Below are 24,514 nucleotides of genomic sequence, written 5' to 3'. Positions count from 1 at the left end.
AATTCTACTGAACTCTGCCACTGTAGCTTGTAAGCATCCATAAACAATACGTAAGTGAATGTGCATGGCTGTCCTCCAACAAGCATTTACACTAACAGATGGCAGGTTAGATTTGCACTGCAGTCCGTAGTTTTCTTTATGATCACCTATTATGACCTTTGCTTTATGATCTTGTCCTGTTCTACTTTTGTAGCCTCATATTTAATATTTTACTAATTGTCCAATGCTCTAGCCACTTCGGACTTGTCACAATTCTCTAAACATAGCATACACTCTGTGCTTTGGTTTATATTCTTCCCTAAAGCTGTATGTCAACTGTACTTCCTCTTTATGCTCAGTGCTCTAATTATTCTTTGTAAATGTTATTTACATATTATGTGTGCTGGTTATTCTTTGTCTCTGCTCCCTGGCCCCTTGGCCCACTTGATTTTTCACCTGCCCTTCTCTGTTCTGGAAGGCTGAACTGTCCTACAAAGTACATCATCCTGAGATTCTTTACTTGCTGGCTTTTGCTAGAGGTCATCCAGTAGGAATCACTGGTATGACATCAAAGGGTGGGAGGAAAGATTGAGTTTTCTCACTTTCTCCAGTCTTAAATATTCTATCACCAGCAGTGGCTGTGTCACTGCATGATGTAGCTTTTTCATGAGTATAGCTTTTCTTGATACTTTTATTTTCTCCTCTTGTCTTTTCAGCCTAGGATGATTGCTAACAGTTTCTTACTGTTGTGAGTTTTTGTTCTGCCTGTATGTCTGAAAAAGCGTAAGCCATTGGGGTAAAATCTATTTTTGCGTGTTTTGTTTTTTGTTGGAAAAAAGACTAATAAAGCATGTTTCACAGTGGTTCTCAACTTTATGTTTCCTTGCACTCAAGAATTGTATGACATAATCTCCTTAGTAACGGGTTTACTGTGGCCATAATCATCAACAGGAGACATGTTAGGATCTTGGTTAAGAGGGGGAAGAGGGAGGAAACTACTTGTATTTTGAAGAAAAGTTTCATCATGTATTCTTCACAACCCTAACCCTCACAAAGGAGAGTGTCCCCCTACCTTTGAAAATTGGTATCTTAATACACTTTATTCTTAGTTGATCTTAAAAAATGCCAAGAACTTTGCATTCTCAGGGCCTTTGTACTTGCCGTTCCCTCTGTCCTCATTCAACAACCCACTTAAAATAATAACCCCCATCTCTCTCTCTCTCCCTTTACCTTGTGTTTTTTTCTTAAAGTACATTTCCTGACATTCTATGTTATTTATTTTATAAATCCTCCACTAGACTATAAAATCTTTGAGAGCAGATATCTTGATTATTTTGTCCATGAATGTATCCTTAATAGCTACGTTTGTCAGGTAGGAGGTGCCCAATAAACACTTTTGAAACAAGTAAATGAATGAATGAATGTGTCTGGCTCCTTCCCTAGAGTGTGAGTGCATTAGGGAAAGGAATGGCTTTACCTATATTTGTCACAGGATCTGGCATATGATGCTTTAAAATATTCCGTGAATGAATAAGTGAACAAGTGCCCATATAAATAATTCTCCTCTTGATTAATTGTTTCCAAGTGCACCCTGGTTTCTCCTCCTCCAATAGAGTAATGATGGCATTAATTTAGGGAGGTAACTAAAATTTTCAGTAGTTCTTTTTACACATTTGTCCATTATAAGGACTTAGAATTTTTACATAGAAGATAAATGAGTATGATGAAAAAAAGAAATATTTTTCTAATGCTATATTTTTTATTTTTTCAAAAGGAAACCTCATTGTATCAGGTACAGTTTAAGGAAAAAGACAATTCTTTAAGAATTATTTCTGCAGTTATTGAAAGCATGAAGTATTGGCATGAACATGTTCAGAAAACTGTACTTCTTTTTGAAGTATTAGGTAAGTAAAATACTTCAAAAATACTTCAGTAATACTATTTGGACAACAAGTTTTAATGTCTGATTAGTCCTTTTTCTTCCAAATAAAACAGTCTGATTTTTGCTACTCCCTAAAGTATATTCAAAGAAATGAAGTTTTAATAATAGTCCCTGTGGTAGGTAGAATAATGCCCCCTAAACATGTCTACATTATAATTACCAAAATTTGTGAATGCTACCTTATATGGCAGAAGGGACTTTACGAATGTAATTAAGTTAGGGATCTTGAAATGGGAAGATTATCTTGTATTACTTGGGTGGGTTCAGTGTAATTGCAAGGGTCCTTTATACAAGAAGGCATCAAGGTCAGAGTCAGAGAGATTGAAAGACACTGCCTTGCTGGCTTTGAAGATGGTGGAAGGGGCCATGAGCCAAAGAATGCAGGCATCTTCTAGAAGCTGGAAAAGTTAAGGGAACAGATGCTACTCTAGAGCCTCCAAAAGGAACATAGCTTTGATGACTCATTATAGACTTCTGACCTCCATAACTATTAAAATAATGCTTTTGTGTTGTTTTAAGCCAGCCACTAAGTTTGTGGTAATTTGTCATAGCAGCAACAGGAAAGATACAGCCTCCTTCTCCTTATATTTATATATAAATATAAATATAAATGTGTATATATAAGGAGTAGTGGTCGGTTAGCTGCAGTTGCCCTCTAAAGGCAGCTGATGATCATCCCTGGCCCACTCAAATCACTGTACTAAGTGTATAAGTGTATTTCATCTATCCGTCACTGAGTCAAGGTCTGCCCAACAGACCTCAGCAAGTAGTGATCAGTGTCTCAGGTTTCCATCAGTGCGTTCATTTCACATGTTTAACTTTCACCTGAAAATGATTCCAGTTTCTCTCGTTACCATTAAGGAAAAAGCTTTATTATGTGAAGTGACATTGGATTCAATAGAGACTCAGACTCTGAGTAAACACACTGTATTAGTTTTCAATTGCTGCTTAACAATGAATGGAAACTTAACAGCTAAAAACCACACCCACTTCTTAACTCAAGTTTTGTACATCAGAAATCCATGTGGGCTTGACTGTGTTCTATACTCAGGATGTCACAGTGCCAAAATCAAGGTGTTGACCAGGCTGGTTTTGTTCAGTTTTCACTTTTGGCTTTTTGGAGGTTTCCATGCCTCCGGCCTCTGGAACTCCCATATACTTCAGGGATTCTTCATCAAGTCCTACTCATTTTGCCTGAAGCATATTTCTGAGCTAGTTGGTATGGCTGTTACTACTCTACAATGAAGCTTGTCTTAGCTCTTATTTTGTTCAGTTCTTATTGGTAGCTATATAACTGCGATAGCAGATGGTATTCTGTTTCATGTCTGTTTTCTGTCAGAACTAGAATAACTGTCGGAGGAGAATGTCTATTTCAAATATCTTAAACCCTGTTGGACTTCCCACTAAATTGCTTTTTCCTGTGTGAAGGATGCCTTTGGCTCTCACCCTCATTTGCAGAACAGAAATATTAGAAATAGCCTGAACCCGTTAAAAGGATGTGCTAATTCCATTCATTTCCCCAGGTTCTCTTTGGTGAACTCTTCAGGTTCACTCCAGAATAATCTTTTTAAAAATATCACAATACCCAATATAAACAGCAGTAGACATTCTTACCAGGAAATGAAGGGGTTCCATGCTTTTATATGTGTTGGTTAGCTTTCATAGTGCTTTAACAATCCTGAGTTCTAGGCTAGACTCTAAAGTTACCTAAGGTAGATACTTCCTTTTTGTTAGACTTTAATGTCTAGTACACTGCACAGTATATAGGAAGTCCTTTTCATTTGCAAGCCCCCCGCCCCCCCCAAAAAAAAACAACTTTAGTGGCTTTTAAACAATAATAGAGAATTATTCATGAAACTGAAAAGCAGCTGGGTTTTTTACTTTAGGCAAAGCTTGATCTAGCTGCTCAAGAGATGGCACAGTGATTTCTCTCCATCTTTCTGGCCATTCATAGTATTGGCTTCATCTTAAGGTTCCACACTATAGTCTCTCCAGAAGCTTCTGACTCTCCACTTATGGTAGCAAGTTGATTATTAAATTTCTGTAGACTATGCATTCTTATGCCACACTATCACATTCTTAGGTTTTTCTTCTGGTTGCTCTTTCCTAGAAACTAACAAATGAGTCTTTGCATATAATCATTTCTGAAGTAACACGCACAGTACAGAAACCCTGAACTGTGTAGTTGAGTAATAAAATATGCTGATTGAATTAAGTCACTCACAGTTCACTCCTGGATCTGAGGATGGGGACAAATCCTATCCAAATCATGTGGCTAAAAATGGAATCTTCCTAAAGGATAACTGTGTCTTTTTTAGAAGAAATGGAGGCCAGCCTCAAAATAACTCAGTAGATGGTTATTAAATAAATGAATAATGCTGTCATTTGATAATAGTTTCTTGAGATAAATATGAATTACAACTTGTATTTTATAGGTGAAGAAACAGATTTGAAAGTGGTTAAGCAATTTACTCAAGGAGGAGGGAATAGGGAGATGTAGGTCAAAGGTGCAAACTTGCAGTTATGTAGGATGAATAAGCCTAGAGACTTAATGCGCAGAGGAGGTCTCTAGTTAATATCACTGTACTGTATATTAAAAGTTTGCTACGAGAGTAGTTTCAGGTGCTCTTACCACACACAAAAAGCATAACTATGGACAGTGGTGGGTATGTTAATTTGCTTGCTGTAGGACTGATTTTATATATATACATATACATATATATATATGAAAATATGTTGTATACCTTAAATGTGTATAATGAAAATAAATTAAAAACTCAGTTTGCTCAAAGTCACAAAATATTAGTAAGTTGAAGGACCTGGGACTTCAACACCTGACTCCTGATTCTAATTCAATGTTTCTTTTTTCATTAAATTATGATGCTTATTTGTTATACCTGTGCATTTTATTATTATAATGTTGTAGACTGTTCTGGGGATTTAACTGCTCTATACTGCACATTCTAAGGAAAAAGTTTCAGATGGCCATTTATTGTCAATTGTATGAGCTTGGCATATGATCTGTTCCTAAGTTGGAGAGAGTCAGAAGTTTTGTTTTCCTTCATATAAAACTGTCTGAGAAATATCTTCCCTTCTTAAAATGTCTTCTTTATTATTACTGTATAAAAACTATAAATAAGATGAATAGTTATTTAAACATCAACTTTGTCAAATTTTATTTGCAATTTACCAACATTTATTTTTTTCCCCCATTTCAATATTGCTTAGCTGTTCTTGATTCAGCTGTTACACCTGGCCCATATTATTCAAAGACTTTTCTTCTGAGGGATGGGAAAAATACTCTGCCTTGTGTATTTTATGAAGTTGTAAGTATTTTAAAAGTATTCTTTGCAAAGCCTATGTCAACAAAATATAAAAGTGCAGGCTACAATTCAGTTGAAACAGAAATTCTGTTAACAATTTAGTACTTTCAACACTTTGGTTTTAGTTCTGTTATAAAAGTTGTTTATTTGTATAATATGAAGAGCCTTCTATGTGCCAGGTACTGTGCTGGATATGAGGGATATAAAGTGGAGTATAAATGGTAAATGGCTCTCTCTCCCAAAGAGTTTGTAATCCCAGTTAGAATGATACAGAAATGTTACACTGTGGTATGGTGAATGGCATGGTGAGCGGCATGGTGAGCTAGGTATGTGCAGGGTGCTGAAGAAGTAGGTAGGAAAGGTGGGGCAGATCAGAGAAAGATTTTTAAAGGAGGTGGTAACTTATCCTAGATCTTTAAGGACTGGTAAGAATCAACTCAGCCAAATATGTTGGGGAGGGAAAGAAGGATGTAGTCTAACGTGAGGAAGCAGCATATGCAAAGACATGAAGCTAAGAGAGAGCTTCACTTGTTTAGGGAACTGAAAGTAGTTGGCTTGGTGACACAGAAGTCTGGAAATTGCAAAGGAGGCTATAGACCTACATACATTGAGGCTGTATAGAGCTACATACTTTGTAAAAGTTCAACCTTAGTTCTGAAATTGTCCTCAGTTCTGAAATCAGACTTGGATTCTAGCATTTACTCCAGCATTTACTAGTTGTATGACCTTAAATAACCTGCTTAAATTACTTGAATTTCAGATTTTAAAAAAAAATCTATAAAATGGGGAAACAAATTCCTATTTTAAAAGGTTGTTATGGAGATTAAATGATGAGACATGAATATACAGTGCATGACACATAGTAGGTGATCAAGAAATAATTGTCATGTTAATTGCTATAATATTTTGAATGAGTATTATTTTTATCTAGTCTGATTTTTTTTAAAAAAAAAACTTTGTTATTGAAGTATAACATTTACAGAAAAGTATAAAAATCATAACTGTACCGTTCTAGGAAGTATCACAAAGTGAATGCTACCCAGGTTAAGAAACAGAACATTGCCATCACCCCCAAACCCCTTTGTGCCTCTTCCTATTCACTACCTCTTGTCTTCTACCTACAAGTAACCACTAGCCTGGCTTTTAATGTCATCAATTCTGTTTTTGAACTTTATAGAAATAATATCATACAGTACATCTTTTAAAATATTTGATTTCCTTTACTTGACAAAGTTTGTAAAATTCATCTATGTTGTGTGTAGCTATAGTTCACTCATTTATATTGCTATGTATAATATTGTGTTGCATGAATATACCACAGCTTTCTATTTCACCGTGGTGGGGATTTGGGTTTCTGTATTTTTGCTGTTATACATAATGTTCTATGAACATTCTTAGCTATGTCTTTTATGCATTTGCATGTATTTTTGTTTGATATATACCGAGAAGTAAAATTGCTGGGTCATAGATCATGTGTATATTCAAATATAGTAGTTATTGCCAAAGAATTTTTCAGAGGATTCTGTCAATTGAAATACTCACAGGCAATGTAAGAGAGTTGTGGTTTCTCCGTATTCTTACCAACGCTTAGTATTGTCAGTCTTTTTTATTATAATCATTCTGGTAAGTTTAGTGTTATTTCTTTACAATTCTCTGGGGAGTAATGAGATTGAATACCTTTTCATATGCTATTTGGATATCTTCTTTTGTAAAGTCTGGGCATCTTGCTGTTTTTTTCTATTGAGTTATTTGTCTTTCTCTTACTGATTCTAGGAATTTTTTTAACTATTCTTGGAATAAGTTTTCTGTCCATAATGTGCATTGCAAATATTTTCTCATACACATAGTTCACTTTTTCACACTTACTGATTGCTTTTGATAAACAGAAATTTTTCATTTTAATACAATCCTTTTATCAATCATCAGTCTTTTCCCTTATAATTAGTGCTTTTTGTGACTGTTTAATGAAAGCAATTCAGAAGGCTTTAATTTTATTCACAATTGAGAGGATTTGGAGATTGCTAATCTTTTTCTGATTTACTTGTCTCTAGAGACATAGCACTTTTGAGTACCAACGGTAAGCCTTGGGTCAGAGTTGGCGTGGTTACTAGATCTCTTTTCTTTGGGGGCCTCAGACTTGTTTCCCACATGTACAAGTCTGAAAGCTCTGCTCAGTTTCTTAGAATCTCAACTGCCTGTCTGTAATCTGCAGATATCTCAGGGAGAAAGCACCCCCCAAATCAGGTTTCATCTGAGACTCCCATACTCTTCTAGATGGGGAGGGGGTTTCTGTAATTCCTCACTGTTTTGATATCTCTCTAATGCTTATGAGGATTTTTTTTTTTTTTTTGAGATGGAGTTTTGCTCTATTGCCAGGCTGGAGTGCAGTGGCACAATCTTGCCTCACTGCAACCTCTGCCTCCCGGGTTCAAGTGATTCTCCTGCCTCAGCCTCCCGAGTAGCTGGGATTACAGGTGGGCACCACCACACCCAGCTAATTTTTGTATTTTTAGTAGAGATGGGGTTTCAACAGGTTGACCAGGATGGTCTTGATCTCCTGACCTCATGATCCACCCACCTTGGCCTTCCAACTGGGATTATAGGTGTAAGCCACCATGCCTGGCCACAAGTAGATTTTTTTTTTTTTTTTTTTTTGAGACATAGTCTTGCTCCATTGCCAGGCTGGAGTTGAGTGGCACAATCTCGGCTCACTGCAACCTCCACCTCCTGGGTTCAAGAGATTCTTCCACCTCAGCCTCCCGAGTAGCTGGTACCAGAGGCGCGTGCCACCACGCCCGGCTAATTTTTGTGTTTTTAGTAGAGATGGGGTTTCACCATGTTGGCCAGGATGGTCTCGATTTCTTGACCTCGTGATCCACCCACCTTGGCCTCCCAAAGTTCTGGGATTACAGGCATCAGCCACCACGCCCAGCCGGGAGATTTTTAACAAAACAGTTCATCCAGTTATTCTAATTGCTCTTATCTGATGAGCTGTTTTGAATCACCCAGTCTGCTGCCTACTGAAAGTGGAACTCTGAGAATCCAATATAAGAGTGGGTAATTCATGTGTTGTTGCCCTGGGAATTATTCAGTCTCTGAAGAAGCAACAACTTGCTAGCTTGTAAAAGCCCTACCAAGTGAGGGTCTCTCCTCTGCTACAGGGCACCAATATGTGAATAACTGTCATAGTCTTGTCAACAGTGGGCCCTGACTCACGTGAAAGAATTATAGCGTTTTGAGGTGATACATGTTTAGTTGATTGTATCAATATTTTAAAAAATTGAAATTCAAAGGAAGTAATTAATTTTTTTGATATTTATTTTTTGAAAAACAGGATCGTGAACTTCCAAGACTGATTAGAGGCCGAGTTCATAGATGTGTTGGCAACTATGACCAGAAAAAGAACATTTTCAAATGTGTTTCTGTCAGACCAGCATCTGTTTCTGAACAAAAAACTTTCCAGGCATTTGTCAAAATTGCAGATGTTGAGATGCGGCATTATGTTAATGTAATGAATGAAACTTAAGTAGGGATAAAAGGAAGTTTAAATAGCATAAATTATAGCAGTTTTCTGTTATTGCTTAATTTACCATCTCCATAGTTTTATAGCTACTGTTTTCCTGTATTTCACTTGTTGAATTAAAGTATTTGAATCCTTTTAAATGTGGAGTTTTTGAAGCATAATTTTAATGTTTTTATTAAAATGATATATTTGCAAAAAGTTCACAACCATCCTAGATAACAGTGCTCACTATAACAGGAATAGATCATGCTTATTTAATATGGGATAATAATACATGTGTTAGCTTAAAAGCCAGCATCAGGCTTAAGGGGAAAATACTAGAGGTATTTGCACTATCAGGAAAAAGACAAGTCTGCCCACTGTCAGTACTGTTACTAAGCATTGTTCTGGAACTGCTAGTCTGTGTGGTTCATTTAATTCAAATATTTAATGAAAATCTGCTTTGTGCCAGGCATTGTTGCAAATGCTAGAGACAAAGCAGTTCACAAAGTAACAAAAATTAGGGGTACCTATTTTTTGAAAGGTAGGTGTGCTTGGAACCAGGAGCCCATATATCATCATGTTTCTCCCATAGCCATGATTCATGAGTCTGGAAATCAGGGAATTGTAGCAGGGCTGACGTTCCTCATTATTAGACCAAATAACGTACCCACAGAACTTTTGCTTCCTACCCCTACAATTTTGGGTTGATTTACAGATCTTACTTTCTGTCATAGCTTTAGTTACCCAAAAAGTAGAGACAGAGAAAAAGTCTTATTTGTAAGTAGCTTATTTGAGAATTTTAGTTCACAGGAAGAAGTAAGCAATAGCGGGGGTGTTAAGTAGGGAAGGAGGAAGACCAGTTACTAGGATGGCTTAATGAGTTGGCAGCCACCAAGAGGACCTAAGGCACATATGCATAAGCTCCCAGCACCTGTACTTAAGGGGTGACCAACACAGCAACAACTCTCTTCTACTTTCTAGTTGGGGATGTATGACTATTGGGCTGGTTTTCCATGATATTCCACCCCATGGGGTTGGAGAAACCCTATGGCAGGACACAAGAAGCAGATGGACTAGGCCTGAGGTAATACTGTCAGACCGAACCACTGTGAAGCTGGTCGAAGTCTGCGAACAATTGGTTACTGCAGCTGTGGCTGGAATAAGAGGATGGCTGAGAGAATCTGAAGTTGTGCACAGGAAGTGTCTGTTACAATTCTAAAAGGAGGAATGCTTTTACCAGAAGTGCTTCATTGGTTCCATTCTACTGAAAGTTGAGACTGCCATTTGGCAATTTTGTTTCCTTGTTTCCGAATCAATAGGCAGAAAGGGGGTTACTCTACTGCCTGTGGCACTTCAATCCCAGTTAACAATGGAAAATTGTGTTTCTCTGCATAATGAGGAAAGGGAAGACCATATCTGTTATGCAGAGGATTCTTTTGGATGTCAGTAAAGGTTAATGAAACACTATTACAGCAACCCAAGAAAAGCAATAACACTGAGGATGCAGGCTCACAAGGAAGGAAGGGTGAATCTAGCTGCAGTTAAGAAAAAGGGAACATGGACTAGGTGTGGAAGAAGGAGTTGTAAATGCAAATTACACTGAATGTGGGTCTCCGTATTGAGGGCTTTTTCTCTCCAGGCCAAACAGGACCTGGGGGCAGACACAGGCCAACTCCTAAACTTGATCAGGATGAAACTTGCCTTGGATCTGGGGATGGGAAGAAACCGAAGAAAGGAGGAAAAAATGGAAAAAGCCCTTTGCAACTTCACTTCTTTCTTTTCAACTTTTTTCTTTTAGATGGAGTTTCGCTCTGTCACCCAGGCTGGTGCGATCTGGGCTGACTGCAGCCTCCGCCTCTTGGGTTCAAGCGATTCTCCTGCCTCAGCCTCCTGAGTAGCTGGGATTACAGGCATGCACCCCTATGCCTGGCTAATTTTGTAATTTTAGTAGAGACAGGGTTTCTCCATGTTGGTCAGGGTGGTCTTGAACTCCCAACCTCAGGTGATCCACCTGCCTCGGCTTCCCAAAGTGCTGGGATTATAGGCACTAGCCCCGGCACCCGGCCTTAACTTTTGAGTTCAGGGGTAAAAGTGCACGTTTGTTATATAAGTAAAGTTGTGTCATGGGGGTTTGTTGTACAGATTATTTCATCACTGAGGTATGAAGCCTGGTACCCATTAGTTATCTTCCCTGACCCTCTCCCTCCTCCCATCCTTCACCTTCCAGTAGGCCTCATTGTGTGCTGTTCCGTTCTGTGTCCACACGTTCTCATCATTTAGCTCCCACTTACACATGAGAATATGTGGTATTTGGTTTTCTGTTCCTGTGTTGGTTTGCTAAGGATATTGGCCTCAAATTCTTAATGAATCCTCAGGAAGAAGAAGCATTCCCACCCAGGGCCTTGTTAGTGAGGGCCTCAGGGACTGTGTCTGGAGAGTTCCACAAGGATCAGGCAGAGATGGGGGAAGCACTGTGCTGTGCTGGCAGGAGCCGGGGCGGGGGACTGTGAAGCTGCCCCCACCATGATTTTCTAGGCCAGGCCCTTAGAAGTTGAGAGTTTATTGAAATCTTCAATTCTGTTAATGTTTGCTATAGATATTTGGACACATTAAATGGAACATTATAAGTTGGAAGGCATGAATTGCCACGATTTTTTGCTGTCTCTGCTGCCTTCATCAGCTCTCACTTTCACCTTAATTGTGGTTGTAGCTCAGGTGCTATATGTCATGTGTTGCAGCTAGAAAACAGAATTTCTTACCCACAAGGACTGTTCTCTTCATATGGTTGTTAATGCTTGTGTTGCAAAGAGCTTAGAGCATTAAACTGAGATTGTAAAAAAAAAAAAAAAAAAAAAAAAAGTTGAGAGTTTACTGGTAGAGATGATAATGAAGGAAAGTGGGGAGGTTGTGTGGCACCCTGTCAGACTCTCTTGCCCTCCTTTGACAATGCATTGTGCACCCAGCCCCACATGACAACACATCCTTGGTGGGAGGTCTGCGGGACTTGACTTCGTAGATGAGAGACCAGCTTTTCCGTTTACTAGCAACTGCGGAACTCTTTGGGCCTCAGTTTCCTTATCTGTGATGTGAGAGTAATATCTGTTCTGAGGGTTGCTGGGAGAATTAAGTAACACACATAAGGTTCCTAGGAGGGGACCGCCAACAGTCTTAATAATGGATAACATCTCTCACGTGTTTGTTACACACATGACATCAGACCATGAGCTTTATACACATTAAACCCCAATCACCCTTTACAACAGTTCTATGAGATAAGTACTTTTATCATTCCCATTTTACACATAAATAAATTGAGGTTCAAAGTAATTCAGTAATTTGCCTAAGGCCACACGGGAATTTGAGGAGTAGGGGTTCAATCAGGCATTGATTCCTACCTACGTAATGCCAGCAACTGTGCTACGTGACTTCCTCTTACCACGCCCTTTCAGCTTGCCTCTCTCCGTCAAATGACATACTTTGAGCTTCTGGTGTTTGTGTTGACTATGGCTTCCCACATCTGTGGACTGTGTTCCGGGGATGAGCCTAGGAGTCCGTATCTCAGCAGTAGCAACCTCTGCTCTATTCCTAATATCCCAGTCCACAGCACCAAAACCGACTTCCAGCTGCTACCTCCAGTGTTACTCTCCTGCTCTCCTGGTATATCTGGTCCTTACTCTCACGGCAAATAATTACAATCTTGACTGTGGGTGCTGAGCCCCAATGTTAGGTTCACATTGCTGGGTCCCAAGGCTCCCACTTAAGGATGTAACATATGAATGTGAAGGCTGCTCATTGCTCACTAACATTTTTCTAAATATGAAACTATAGGCCGGGTGCACTGGTTCATACCTGTAATTCCAGCACTTTGGGAGGCCAAGGCGGGTGGATCACCTGAAGTCAGGGGTTTGAAACCAGCCTGGCCAATGTGGCGAAACTCTGTCTCTACTAAAAATACAAAAAATAAGCTGGGCTTGGTGGCAGGCACCTGCCATCTCAGCTACTTGGGAGGCTGAGACAGGAGAATCATTTGAACCTGGGAGGTGGAGGTTGCAGTGAGCCAATATCGTGTTACTGCACTCCAGCCTGGGTGACAAAGCAAGTCTCCACCTGAAAAAAAAACAAAAACTATAAAAATACTAGGACCAACAGACACTTGGGTCTACCAGAGTGTGGAGGGTGGGAGGCGGGAGAGGAGCAGAAAAAATAACTACTGACTACTGAGAGCAAGGCTTTGTACCCGGGAATGAAATAATCTGTACAACAAACCCCCATGGTAAGAGTTTATCTATGTAATAGACTGTACATGTCCCCTGAAACTAAAGGTTAAAAAAATAAAAATAAGAAAATTGAGTTACAAATGATAATAGAAATTAAAACAATGAAATTCACAGAGAAATTAAATATACTGTCTTAAGTAACTTTTGGACAAGAAAAGAAATCTACAGCTGTAGTATTTCACTAGAGACATCCACGCAACCAGGCTTCATGGATTTTCAACCTAGGTGTGCATCTTGGTAGTGAGAGCTTTAAGCACTGATCCAGTTTAAAGTTTTGTTGGAGACTACAGAAAAAAGTAAGAACTCTAAGAATGAGGAATTGTACTATAGAAAGGGCCTTGCTGGCCGGGCGTGGTGGCTCACGCCTGTAATCCCAGCACTTTGGGAGGCCGAGGCGGGTGGATCATGAGGTCAAGAGATCGAGACCATCCTGGTCAACATGGTGAAACCCCGCCTCTACTAAAAATACAAAAAATTAGCTGGGCATGGTGGTGCATGCCTGTAATCCCAGCTACTCAGGAGGCTGAGGCAGGAGAATTGCCTGAACCCAGGAGGAGGAGGTTGCGGTGAGCCGAGATCGCGCCATTGCACTCCAGCCTGGGTAACAAGAGTGAAACTCCATCTCAAAAAAAAAAAAAGAAAAAGAAAAAAAGAAAGGGCCTTGCTTACTATAAGAGTGAATCTAAAATAGTTTAGTACAAGCTTGTCCAACCCATGACCCACTGCCTGCATGAGGCCCAGGATGGCTCTGAATGCAGACCCACACAGATTCATACATTTTCTTAAAGCATTGAGTTTTTATGTGTGTGTGTGATTTTTTTTTTAAGCTCATTAGCTGTCATTAGTGTTACTGTATTTTATGGGTGGACCAAGACAATTCTTCTTCTTCCAGTGTAACCCAGGGAAGCCAAAGGACTGGACACCACTCGTTTAGAAGATACAGACTGATGCTTTATCAGACTGTTTGATTAGTGTTGTTAACAATATCGCTCTAAAAGTTATTTGTCATCCAATGAACAGAACAACATAAAACTATATTGCTAACAGTCTAGTTCAAGATTTTACTTTTCCAGCCAATTGACAGACATGCTTTATTTAATGGAAAAGTAGAAAAATAAGTGAAATAGGCCTGCCTGAGACCCTAGAGCAATGGTTGGAAGAAGATTCCCCTAAACTTCTTTAAATGGTGTCAAATTAACCGTAGGAAAAAGACAGTGCTTAAAAAAACAGGCTGAGCCACCATACTCATGGTCTCAAGACATTTGCCAGATTCTGAAGTTGCGTGGGGTGGGAGTCTAGAAAGCTTTGCTGTGAAACTCATAAAGATAACTATACGCCCTGCTGAATTTTGGTGCTGAGGTATCAGTTAAAAGTCCAGGGGAGGCATCCTTAAGGAAGTGGGGAGACAGGGTTTTGCAAATCTGTAATGTGCAACCATCCCAGCCTAATCTCTGCTGAATCATGGTAATTAGGCCTTCACTTTTTCCATGTAACAGAGGAAAAGAAAAACTTGATGTAAAGTAGAATATAACGTCATCTAAAGCTTCTATAATTATTTTATAGACAAAGTATAATATACAATATAAAATTACTGAACATAAAAAGTGGCAAGAAAATATAACCACGTTTATCGATTTGCATATGTTGAACCAACCTTGCATTCTTGACACTTGATCATGGTGTATTATCTTTCGAATGCATCATTGGATTCAGTTTGCTAGTATTTTGTTGAGAAGTTTTACATGTTCATCAGGGTGTTGGCCTGTAGTTTTCTTTTTTGGTTGTGTTGTTGTCCAGTTTTGGTGTCACATCAACAGAATGAAGAGAAAAAAAATGTATGACCGGGCCGGGCGCAGTGGCTCACGCCTGTAATCTCAGCACTTTGGGAGGCTGAGGCGGGTGGATCACGAGGTCAAGAGATCGAGACCATCCTGGTCAACAAGGTGAAACACCATCTCTACTAAAAATACAAAAATTAGCTGGGCATGGTGGCGCGTACCTGTAATCCCAGCTACTCGGGAGGCTGAGGCAGGAGAATTGCCTGAACCCAGGAGGCGGAGGTTGCGGTGAGCTGAGACGCGACATTGCACTCCAGCCAGGGTAACGAGCAAAACTCCGTCTCAAAAAAAAAAAAAAAAAAAAAATGTATGACCATATGATAATCTCAATAGATGCAGAAAAAGTATTTGATAGAATTTTTTAACATTGCTTCATGATGAAAACCAACTCTCAACAAATTAGGAATAGAAGGAAAACATGTCAACACAACAAAGGCCATATATGACAAATCCACAGTTAACACCATACTGAATGGGGAAAAGCTGAAATTCTTTCCTCAAAAAACTGGAATGAGACGAGGATGCCCAGTTTCACCACTCTTATTTAATATAGCCCTGGAAGTCCTCAACAGAGCAATTGGGCAAGAGAAAGAAATAAGGGGCATCCGAAGAGGAATAGAGGAAGCCAAATTACAGCAACCAAAACAGCATGGTACTGGTGCAAAGCAGACACTGATGAAACAGAATAGAGAACTCAGAAATAAGACCACACACCTGCAACCATCAAATTTTCAAAATACGTGGCAAAAACAAGCAATGAGAAGAGGATTCCTTATTTAATAAATGGTGTTGGGAGAAATGGCTAGCCATATTCAGAAAATTGAAACTGGATCCCTTACTTACATCTTATACAAGAACTAACTCAACATGGATTAAACCCAAAACTATAAAAATCCTAGAAGAAAATCTAGGACATAGGCACAGGCAAAGATTTCGTGACAAAAATGTCAAAAGCAATTGCCGCAAAAGCAAACATTGACAAAGAGGATCTAATTAAACTAAAAGCCTTTTGCACAGCAAAAGAAACTATTGTCAGAGCAAACAGACAACCTATAGAATGAGAGAAAATGTTCGCAATCTGTTTATCTGACAAAAGTCTAATATCTAGAGTCTACAAGAAATTGAAAAAAAATTTACAAGAAAAAACAACCCCATTAAAAAGTGGGCAAAGGACATGAGCAGACACTTCTCAAAAGAAGACATACATGCAGTCAACAAGCATATGAAAAAAGCTCAACATCACTGATCACTAGAGAAATGCAAATTAAAAGGACAATGAGATACCACCTCATGCCAGTCAGAATGGCAATTACTAAAAAGTCATGAAACAACAGCCACTGGCAGGGCTACAGAGTGAAAGGAATGCATTTACGTTGTTGGTGGGAATGAAATTAGTTCAACCATCGTGGAAAACAGTGTGGCAATTCCTCAAAGACCTAAAAACAGAAATACCATTTTACCCAGCAATCCCATTACTGGGTATATACCCAAAGGAGTATAAATCATTCCAATATATACATGAATTGACCAGGCACGGTGGCTCACGCCTGTAATCCCAGCACTTTGGGAGGCCGAGGCGGGTGGATCACGAGGTCAAGAGATCAAGACCATCCTGGACAACATGGTGAAACCCCGTCTCTACTAAAATTACAAAAAAATTAGCTGGGCACGGTGGTGCATGCCTGTAATTCCAGCTACTCAGGAGGCTGAGGCAGGAGAATTCCCTGAACCCAGGAGGCGGAGGCTGTGGTGAGCCGAGATCGCGCCATTGCACTCCAGCCTGGGTAACGAGCGAAACTCCATCTCAAAAAATAAAATAAAATAAAATAAAGATACATGAATGCATGTGTGTTCATTCCATCACTATTCACAATAGCAAAGACATGGAATCAACCCAGATGCCCATCAATGATAGACTGGATTTAAAAAACTGTGGTACATATACACCATGGAATACTACACAGCCATAAAAAGAAATGAGATCATATCATTTGCAGGGATAGGGATGGAGCTAGAAGCCATTATCCTCAGCAAACTAATGCAGGAAGAGAAAATTAAACACTGCATGTTCTCACTTATAAGTGGTAGCTGAACAATGAAAACACTTGGACACAGGGAGAACAACACACATTGGGGCTTGTCAAAGGCAGGGGCAGGGGAGGGAGAGCATTAGGAAATATAGTTAATGTATATTGGGCCTAATACCGAGATGATGGGTTGATAGGTGCAGCAAACCATCATGGCACATGTCTACCTACATAATAAACCTGCACATCCTGTACCCTACCCCAGAACTTAAAATAAAACAAAATAAAAAGAAATGTAGATACAATATTTTTACAGTGAAAGACAACATTCTTCAGACGTTGACTCCTTAGAAACTGATTGGGAGAGTTAACAAAATTCCAGTAAATATGCTAACAGAAATTTTTGTGCATGATTTGACAATGTGATTATAATATTTGTGTGTAAAGACAAATACACCCAAAATCAAAATTCATTTTGAAAGAGGAGAACAATGTAGAAGGGCTAACATTGTCTTGTTTCCAAATTAACTATTAAGTTACAGTAATCAGGAAAGGATAGTATTAAAGTATAGAAATATAGATCAGTATTGAGAGTATGTAATACCATAAAGAGTCCAGAAACAGATCTACTCACGTATCATTCACTGATTTTTGACAAAGGTACAGAAGCAATTCAGTGAAGACTAGTCTTCAACAAATGGTGCTGGAAAAATTGGGTTTCCATATGCAAAAGAAAAAAATGGAACCTCAATTTATACCTAACACCCTACAACAATGAATTCAAAATGCATCACAGATCTTAATATTTGTGTGAGCGCTAAAGATTCGCCATGACATCTGTGGGGCCAGAGACGTCCCAGAGAAGGAGGCAAGGAGGATATTCAATAGCAGTGAGGTGAGGTGCTTTTAGATGCATCCACTAACTCTAGCTGAAGCCACTGCAGAACTGGTTCCTTCAGCTGTGCTGAAATACCAAACAAGACCGAGAAAACCGAAAATGGCGCATCATAAGTGTCTCCTGTAGCTCTCAAGGGATGTGTTATTCTACCAAGTGATGTAACAATGGTTTCCCCGAATTGGAGGTTAAGCCTACCACCCAGCCATTTTTGGTACTCATGTAAGGCAACGTACAAAGAGTAGGATTGCCCTTCTCTGCCTGGTGTGATTGATATTTATTACCAAGGGAAAACTTGGTTGTTCTACATAACTGGAGAAGCAAGGACCGTGTCTAAAATCCTGGGGAATTCTTTGGTTGCCACGTAGTGTTTCCATGCCTACCAATAAAGGTTAATGAAAACTGTAACAACTTGATAAAGTGAGGCTTATGGGATGCAGATTTCCTAGGGATGAAAGTTTGCACTGTTACCAGTATGTAGAGAAGGTCATCCAGCTGATAATGGCCAAGAGAAAGGGGAACATAGAATGGGTAGTGGAAGAAAAAGATATAAATGTCCACTGTGGCCTTGTGATCACTTGTGGGGACAGGAAGAGTGTGGCATTGGGAGGTAATCTGACATAGGTGGAGAGCGGTTGGCACCATGGTGGTGATGTGTGCTATCAAGTTGTCCTAGAAAGATAAGGAGATAACATTAACTGAATGGTAAAAATTTCATTTTCTTTTTCTATTTTGGCCTGAGGAAGAATTGAGCATGACCTGAGAGAGCTTGTATTTTCTTCTTTTCATGTCCCTTCTTAATATCTGCTTATGACTGGGTCACAGAAGTCTGATCTTTGTCAATGGAATGTTTATCTCTCCTGGGGTATTTTTACAGGAAGTTGAGTTTTAGTGCGAGACTGCCACCTGGATATCTTTACAAAGCATGTGTCTTTCATGGTGTTACTCTGCTTAAAGACCATTATGTTTTCATATCAACTTATTGTGTAAATGTTGCACACCTAAGATATCCGAGGCCATTCACAGTCTTTTATGGCCATTCTTTTTCACCTCCCCAAATGTAGGCTGCAGCCACACAGGACTACTGTCCATTCCCTAAGCAGGCAGTGATTAGGCACCCATCCATCAGCTCCATCCTCGTGATCCCCCTAAGTATAGTCAGATGCAATCGGTGACTGATTACAATGACTGATGGCATGTAATTAGTCACTTCTGCGGGAGTCTGAGTGAATTTGTTCTAGAGAGAGCCGGGGTAATTATCTTTAATGAGTTATTCCAGAATCTGGATTCCTCTGGGATGCAGGGTCCCTCGGGCTAAGGGATGGGTAGAAGGGGAAATGTAAAAAGGAGTGGGCCAGACACAAGGCATGACTACAGAGACTGTTGATACTTTACATGTCATAATGGATAAAGGGGAGCAGGATCTCAGGTCGGTGCCCTGGAGTTACCTTCAGATGCTAGGTGAGTTGGGCAAGAGGGTGAATGAGCTGATTCTTGGTGTCCTTTCAATCTGAGAGTCTTGATTTCCCAGATGTGGGATCTGCAGGCTATTTTTTCAGTCATAATGACTTCCCTCTTTTCTATATCTTTGCCTCCCAAGACTTTCCAACATTCTGGAATTATTTTAACTAATGTTTTTCAGTTACAGCCATTGGTAATAATAGCATTTATGCTTATTTCTTATTGTGGAATATATCCTCACCAGATCCTATCATTTCAGTATAATGACAGCTCTGTGAAATATGCTTTAATGCAGTCGTTCTCAAGACTTGTTTTGTTTTAAAATTATGTATGAAGCCTTATAGACAATTTTATGGTTCTCCAGAAGTCAGAACCATAGCATGGTCTATCTACCTATCTACCTATCTATCTATCTACCTATCTATCTATCTATCATCTATCATCTATCATCTTCTATCATTATCTTTCTCTCTACCTGTATCTATCAATCTATCAATCAATCTACCTACCTACCTATCTACTTATCTACCTATGTATATCAAGATAGAAAGAGGGAGAGAGACAGAGAGAGAGAGAGAGAGAACTTTTAAGAAATTAGCTCATGATATTGTGAACATGGGCAAGTCTGAAATCCACAGGGCAGGAAAGCAGGCTGGAGACCCAGGGAAGAGTTCATGTTACAGTTTTGAGTCTGAGCAGTTTGAAGGCATAATTCTTTCTTCTTCAGGAGACTGTGGTCTTTTCTCTTAAGGCCTTCAACTAATTGTTGTTTTTTTTTTTGAGATGGAGTTTCGCTCGTTACCCAGGCTGGAGTGCAGTGGCACTATCTCGGCTCACAGCAACCTCCACCTCCGGGGATCAGGCAGTTCTCCTGCCTCAGCCTCCCAAGTAGCTGGGATTACAGGCATGTGCCACATGCCCAGCTAATTTTTTGTATTTTTAATAGAGACGGGGTCTCACCATGTAGACAAGGATGGTCTCGATCTCTTGACCTCGTGATCCACCCGCCTCGGCCTTCAACTAACTGTATGAGGCTTACCATATAATAGGGGGAATCTACTTTACTCAAAGTCTACTGATTCAAATGTCTATCACATTACAAAATACCCTTATCACAATATCTAGAACTGGTGTTTGACCAAAACTTAGTATCAGGGCCTAGCCAAGTGAAAGACTGGATAAAGAAAATATGGCACATATACACCATGGAATACTATGCAGCCAAAAAAAAATAATGAGTTCATGTCCTTTGCAGGGACATGAATGAAGCTGGAAACCATCATTCTCAGCAAACTAACACAGAAACAGAAAAATAAACACCACATGTTCTCATTCATAAGTGAGAGTTGAACAATGAGAACACTTGGACACAGGGAGGGGAACATCACACACCGGGGCCTGTTGGGTGGCAAGGGGAAAGAAAGCATTAGGACAAATACTTAATGCATGTGGGGCTTAAAACCTAGATGTCGGGTTGATGTCTGCAGCAAACCACCATGGCACATGTGTACCTATGTGACAAATCTGAATGTTCTGCACATGTATCCCAGAACTTAAAGTAAAATAAAAAAATAAAATAAAAATTAACCATCACGTGGGATATGGATATCTGAGGACAAACTCAATGAAGGCTTGAGCTTAGAAATTATCCTTCTTCTGTTTGTCCCCAAATTTGTAAAAATATTTTCATGTTTATTTTTCCCACATCAATTTCAATGACATGGTGTAGATCTGAGCACAAGAATGTTTGGTTTGGCTCATCTGTATCTGTGAAAGGAGTAGTACATCTGAGATACCCTAATATTCCCCATGGGTACAAAATTACATTTGTGAAGTCAGCAGTAGCGTGTCAAAATTCAGTGTTAAATTGCTAAAGAGAATGAGTTCTTATTCCAGGAGGATTTAGTAGGAGTAGTTATTCTAAGTTAATGGGCATTTGCTGCCAACTAAAAGTTGGATGAATGCATGTTCCAGCCTGAGAGACAGTCAACAAATATTTTTAAAACATCCACAATATCCAGGCACCACCAAGTGCGGTGGCTGCCTTGCTGCAGTGATGAAGGCAGACATGGACTTCCATGCACAGAGTCTACAGTCTGGGAAGGAGGTCAGCTATCAACAGATGATCAAAAGCATGGAGCGCTCTTAGATGAGTATGGAAGCAGGTCTCACTGGGTTTACAGAGACACAGGGAAGGTTTAGTTTACAAAGTTACATGTAATACACCTGAAGGATAAATGAGAATGAGCTGGATGAAGATGGGGCATGGTGGGGATAGGTGCTAGGTAGGAGGAAGAGCAAATAGGAAAGGATAGAGGGGAGAAATTATGACTTATAAGTCCAGCATTGCTGAAAAAAGGATGCAAGAGTCATTGTGGGGTCAGATGAGGCTGGGGAGGTAGGCATGGGTCAGGTAAAGAAACGTCCTCTGTGCTCTTGAAAGGAATTTTACCTTTATCTTCAGAGCAATGATAATCCTTGAAGTATTTCATAAGGAGAGAAAGGGATGATCAGATGTTCATCTCAGAATGCCACCGTGTAAATGAGATTGTTGGAAGAGAAGGGTTTTGAAGCACAGAGGCAGGAAGACGAATTGAGAAGCAGTTTCAATCGTCCAGGTAATACAATATTTCTATCTAAACTAGTGCAACGGTAGCTGGGATAAAGACTGGATGAATTAGAGAATGAAGTGCAGAATCTATAGGACTTGCCAGAGTGGAGACTGACTGTGAGACAAATGAATTAATGAAATAAAACCTCAGGTTTCTGACTTGAGCCTGGATTTCTTTCACTAAATATGGGAGAGTGGAGGAGGATGGAGTTAGAAGAGGTGCAATGTGAGATCAGAATGTCATTTAGGATCTGTTGAGCCAAAGATGCCTGTAATCCATCCAAGAGGTAGTAATCACTGAGACTCAGGATACCAAGTTCTGTGTACTAGAGAACGCTACACCTGAGTGGTTTGTTTCTGTTTCTGTTTTTTTTAGACAGAGTCTCACTCTGTCACCCAGGCTGGAGTGCAATGGTGTGATCTCAGCTCGTTGCAACCTCTGCCTCCCAGGTTAAAGCAATTCTCCTGCCTCAGCCTCCCAAGTAGCGGGGATTACAGGCACGTGCCACCATGCCCAGCTAATTTTTGTATTTTTAGTAGAGATCGGGTTTCACCATGTTGGCCAAGCTCGTCTTGAACTCCTGGCCTCAGGTGAACCACCTGCCTTGGCCTCCCAAAGTGCTGGGATTACAGGTGGGAGCCACCACGCCCAGCCTACATCTGAGTTTTAAATAGCAATTAAAAATATTGGAGTTGATGTGTTTTTATTGGGAATTATGCAGAATTATAAAAAATGAAGTTTAGAGAAATTCCTGAGGAATATCAACATGTAAGAAACTGACAGAGGAAGAGCCAGCTGCAGTTACTGAGGATGTCTGGGCAGGCAGGCAAGAAAGAAACCAACACATTTTATGTTTCAGAAGTAAATAGATGAATGTTTCAGAAAGGATGAAATATTGTTACATGTTAAAGATAAATGAAGAGAAAAAATATAGAATTAAATGAGTCATTTCTGATTGTAGAGATTCTAATTATAGATATTTGTGGTATAGAGATAACTACTGTAATGTCAGGTAAATAAAAAATTTTGGCAAAATGCCTAACAGACCAAGCATCACAGAAATATCTCCATTTCAAAATTTAGGTTTTTAAAGGACACTATTGTTTTCCCTTAAAGATACTGGAGACAGAGCATGATGGAACAAAATCAAACCAGCATCTCAGAGTTCCTCCTCCTGGGCCTGCCCATCCAGCCAGAGCAGCAAAATTGTTCTATGCCCTGTTTTTGGCCATGTATCTTACCACGCTCCTGGGGAACCTTCTCATCATCATCCTCATTCGACTGGACTCCCATCTCCACGCCTATGAATTTGTTTCTCAGCAACTTGTCCTTCTCCGACCCTGTTTCTCTTCCGTGACCATTCCAAATGGTTACAGAACATGCAGAACCAAGAGCCATCCAACCCCTATGCGGGCTGCCAGACCCAGATGTATTTCTTCCTGTTTTTCGAAGACCCGGATAGCTTCCTCCTTGTGGCCACGGCCTATGACTGCTACGTGGCCATCTGCTTCCCCCTACACTATGCCACCATCATGAGCCCCATGCTCTGTCTCTCTCTGGTGGTGCTTTCCTGGGTGCTGACCACCTTCCATGCCCTGTTGCACACTTTACTTATGGCCAGGTTGTGCTTTTGTGCAGACAATGTGATCCTCCACTTTTCCTGTGATATGTCTGCTCAGCTGAAGCTGGCCTGCTCTGGCACTCGAGTTAATGAATTGGTGATATTTATCATGGGAGGCTTCATTCTTGTCATCCCATTTCTACTTGTCACTGGGTCCTATACATGAATTGTCTTCTCCGTCCTTAAGGTCCCTTCTAAAGGTATCTGCAAGGCCATCTCTACTTGTGGCTCCCACCTCTCTGTGGTGTCGCTGTTCTATGGGACACTTATTGGTCTCTACTTATGCCCATCAGCAAGCAGTTCTACTCTGAAGGGCACTGTCGTGGCTGTGATGTACACTGTGGTGATCCCCATGCTGAACCCCTTCATCTATAGCCTGAGGAACAGAGACATGAAGGGAGCCCTGGGCAGAGTCATCCGTCAAAAGAAAACTTCCTTCTCCCTATGATGATAACACTCGGAGCTATTACATAGTCTATCCAGTAAAGTATTGACATTAATGTTGGAATATTATTCAAGATTACCTCCTCACCATAAATATTTTTGTTTAAGTGGCATCCTACATAATTTTTCAATATGTGGTGGAGAGGAAGTAGAGCTGAGTACTTGAACTAGGAGAGAGAGTGTCTTGGTGACTCGGCTCAGACTTCCTTTTTGTCTTCCCAAGGTGATCCTGGAAAAATACAGTTGAAGAACGACTGTTATAAACGGTCTTCATGCCCCACATCCTTAAATTACCATAGGATTTTGTTATGTTACTCAGAATTCTGCTTTGATTGTAGAATCATTTTTATTTATTTTTTAAATTTTAATTATTTATTTATTTTTATTTTTTATTTCAGACAGGCTCTCATTCTGTTACCCAGGCTGGAGTGCAGTGGCACAATCACGGCTCACTGTAGCCTCAGCCTCCCAGACTCAAGGGATTGTCCTGCCTCAGCCTTCCAAGTAGCTAGGACTAGAGGCACACACCACCACAGCCATCCAATTAAAAAACTTTTTTATATAGATGAAGTCTCCCTATGTTTCGAAAG

At 39.9% G+C, this 24,514-nt stretch overlaps 1 protein-coding gene and 1 pseudogene across 2 annotated transcripts in view; both read left to right on the top strand.

Annotated features, from left to right (window-relative positions):
* The window catches only part of SPATA22 (spermatogenesis associated 22), a 29,160-nt gene extending 20,253 nt beyond the window's left edge, over positions 1–8,907 (top strand). For both annotated transcript variants that reach the window (XM_035299445.3, XM_035299446.3), the window contains exons 7-9: positions 1,754–1,883; positions 5,150–5,247; positions 8,579–8,907. In XM_035299445.3, coding sequence (XP_035155336.1) covers positions 1,754–1,883; positions 5,150–5,247; positions 8,579–8,770 — 420 coding nt within the window. In that variant the 3' untranslated portion in view covers positions 8,771–8,907. The remainder of the gene's footprint in view (positions 1–1,753; positions 1,884–5,149; positions 5,248–8,578) is intronic.
* A 14,084-nt stretch (positions 8,908–22,991) lies between these two features.
* LOC100400992 (olfactory receptor 1E1-like) lies at positions 22,992–24,232 on the top strand (annotated as a pseudogene).
* The last annotated feature ends 282 nt before the right edge of the window (positions 24,233–24,514 follow it).

This window comes from Callithrix jacchus, chromosome 5 (genome assembly GCF_049354715.1).
Source record: "Callithrix jacchus isolate 240 chromosome 5, calJac240_pri, whole genome shotgun sequence".
Classification (NCBI taxonomy): Eukaryota; Metazoa; Chordata; class Mammalia; order Primates; family Cebidae; genus Callithrix; species Callithrix jacchus.
This window is presented reverse-complemented; position numbering and strand designations above follow the sequence as displayed.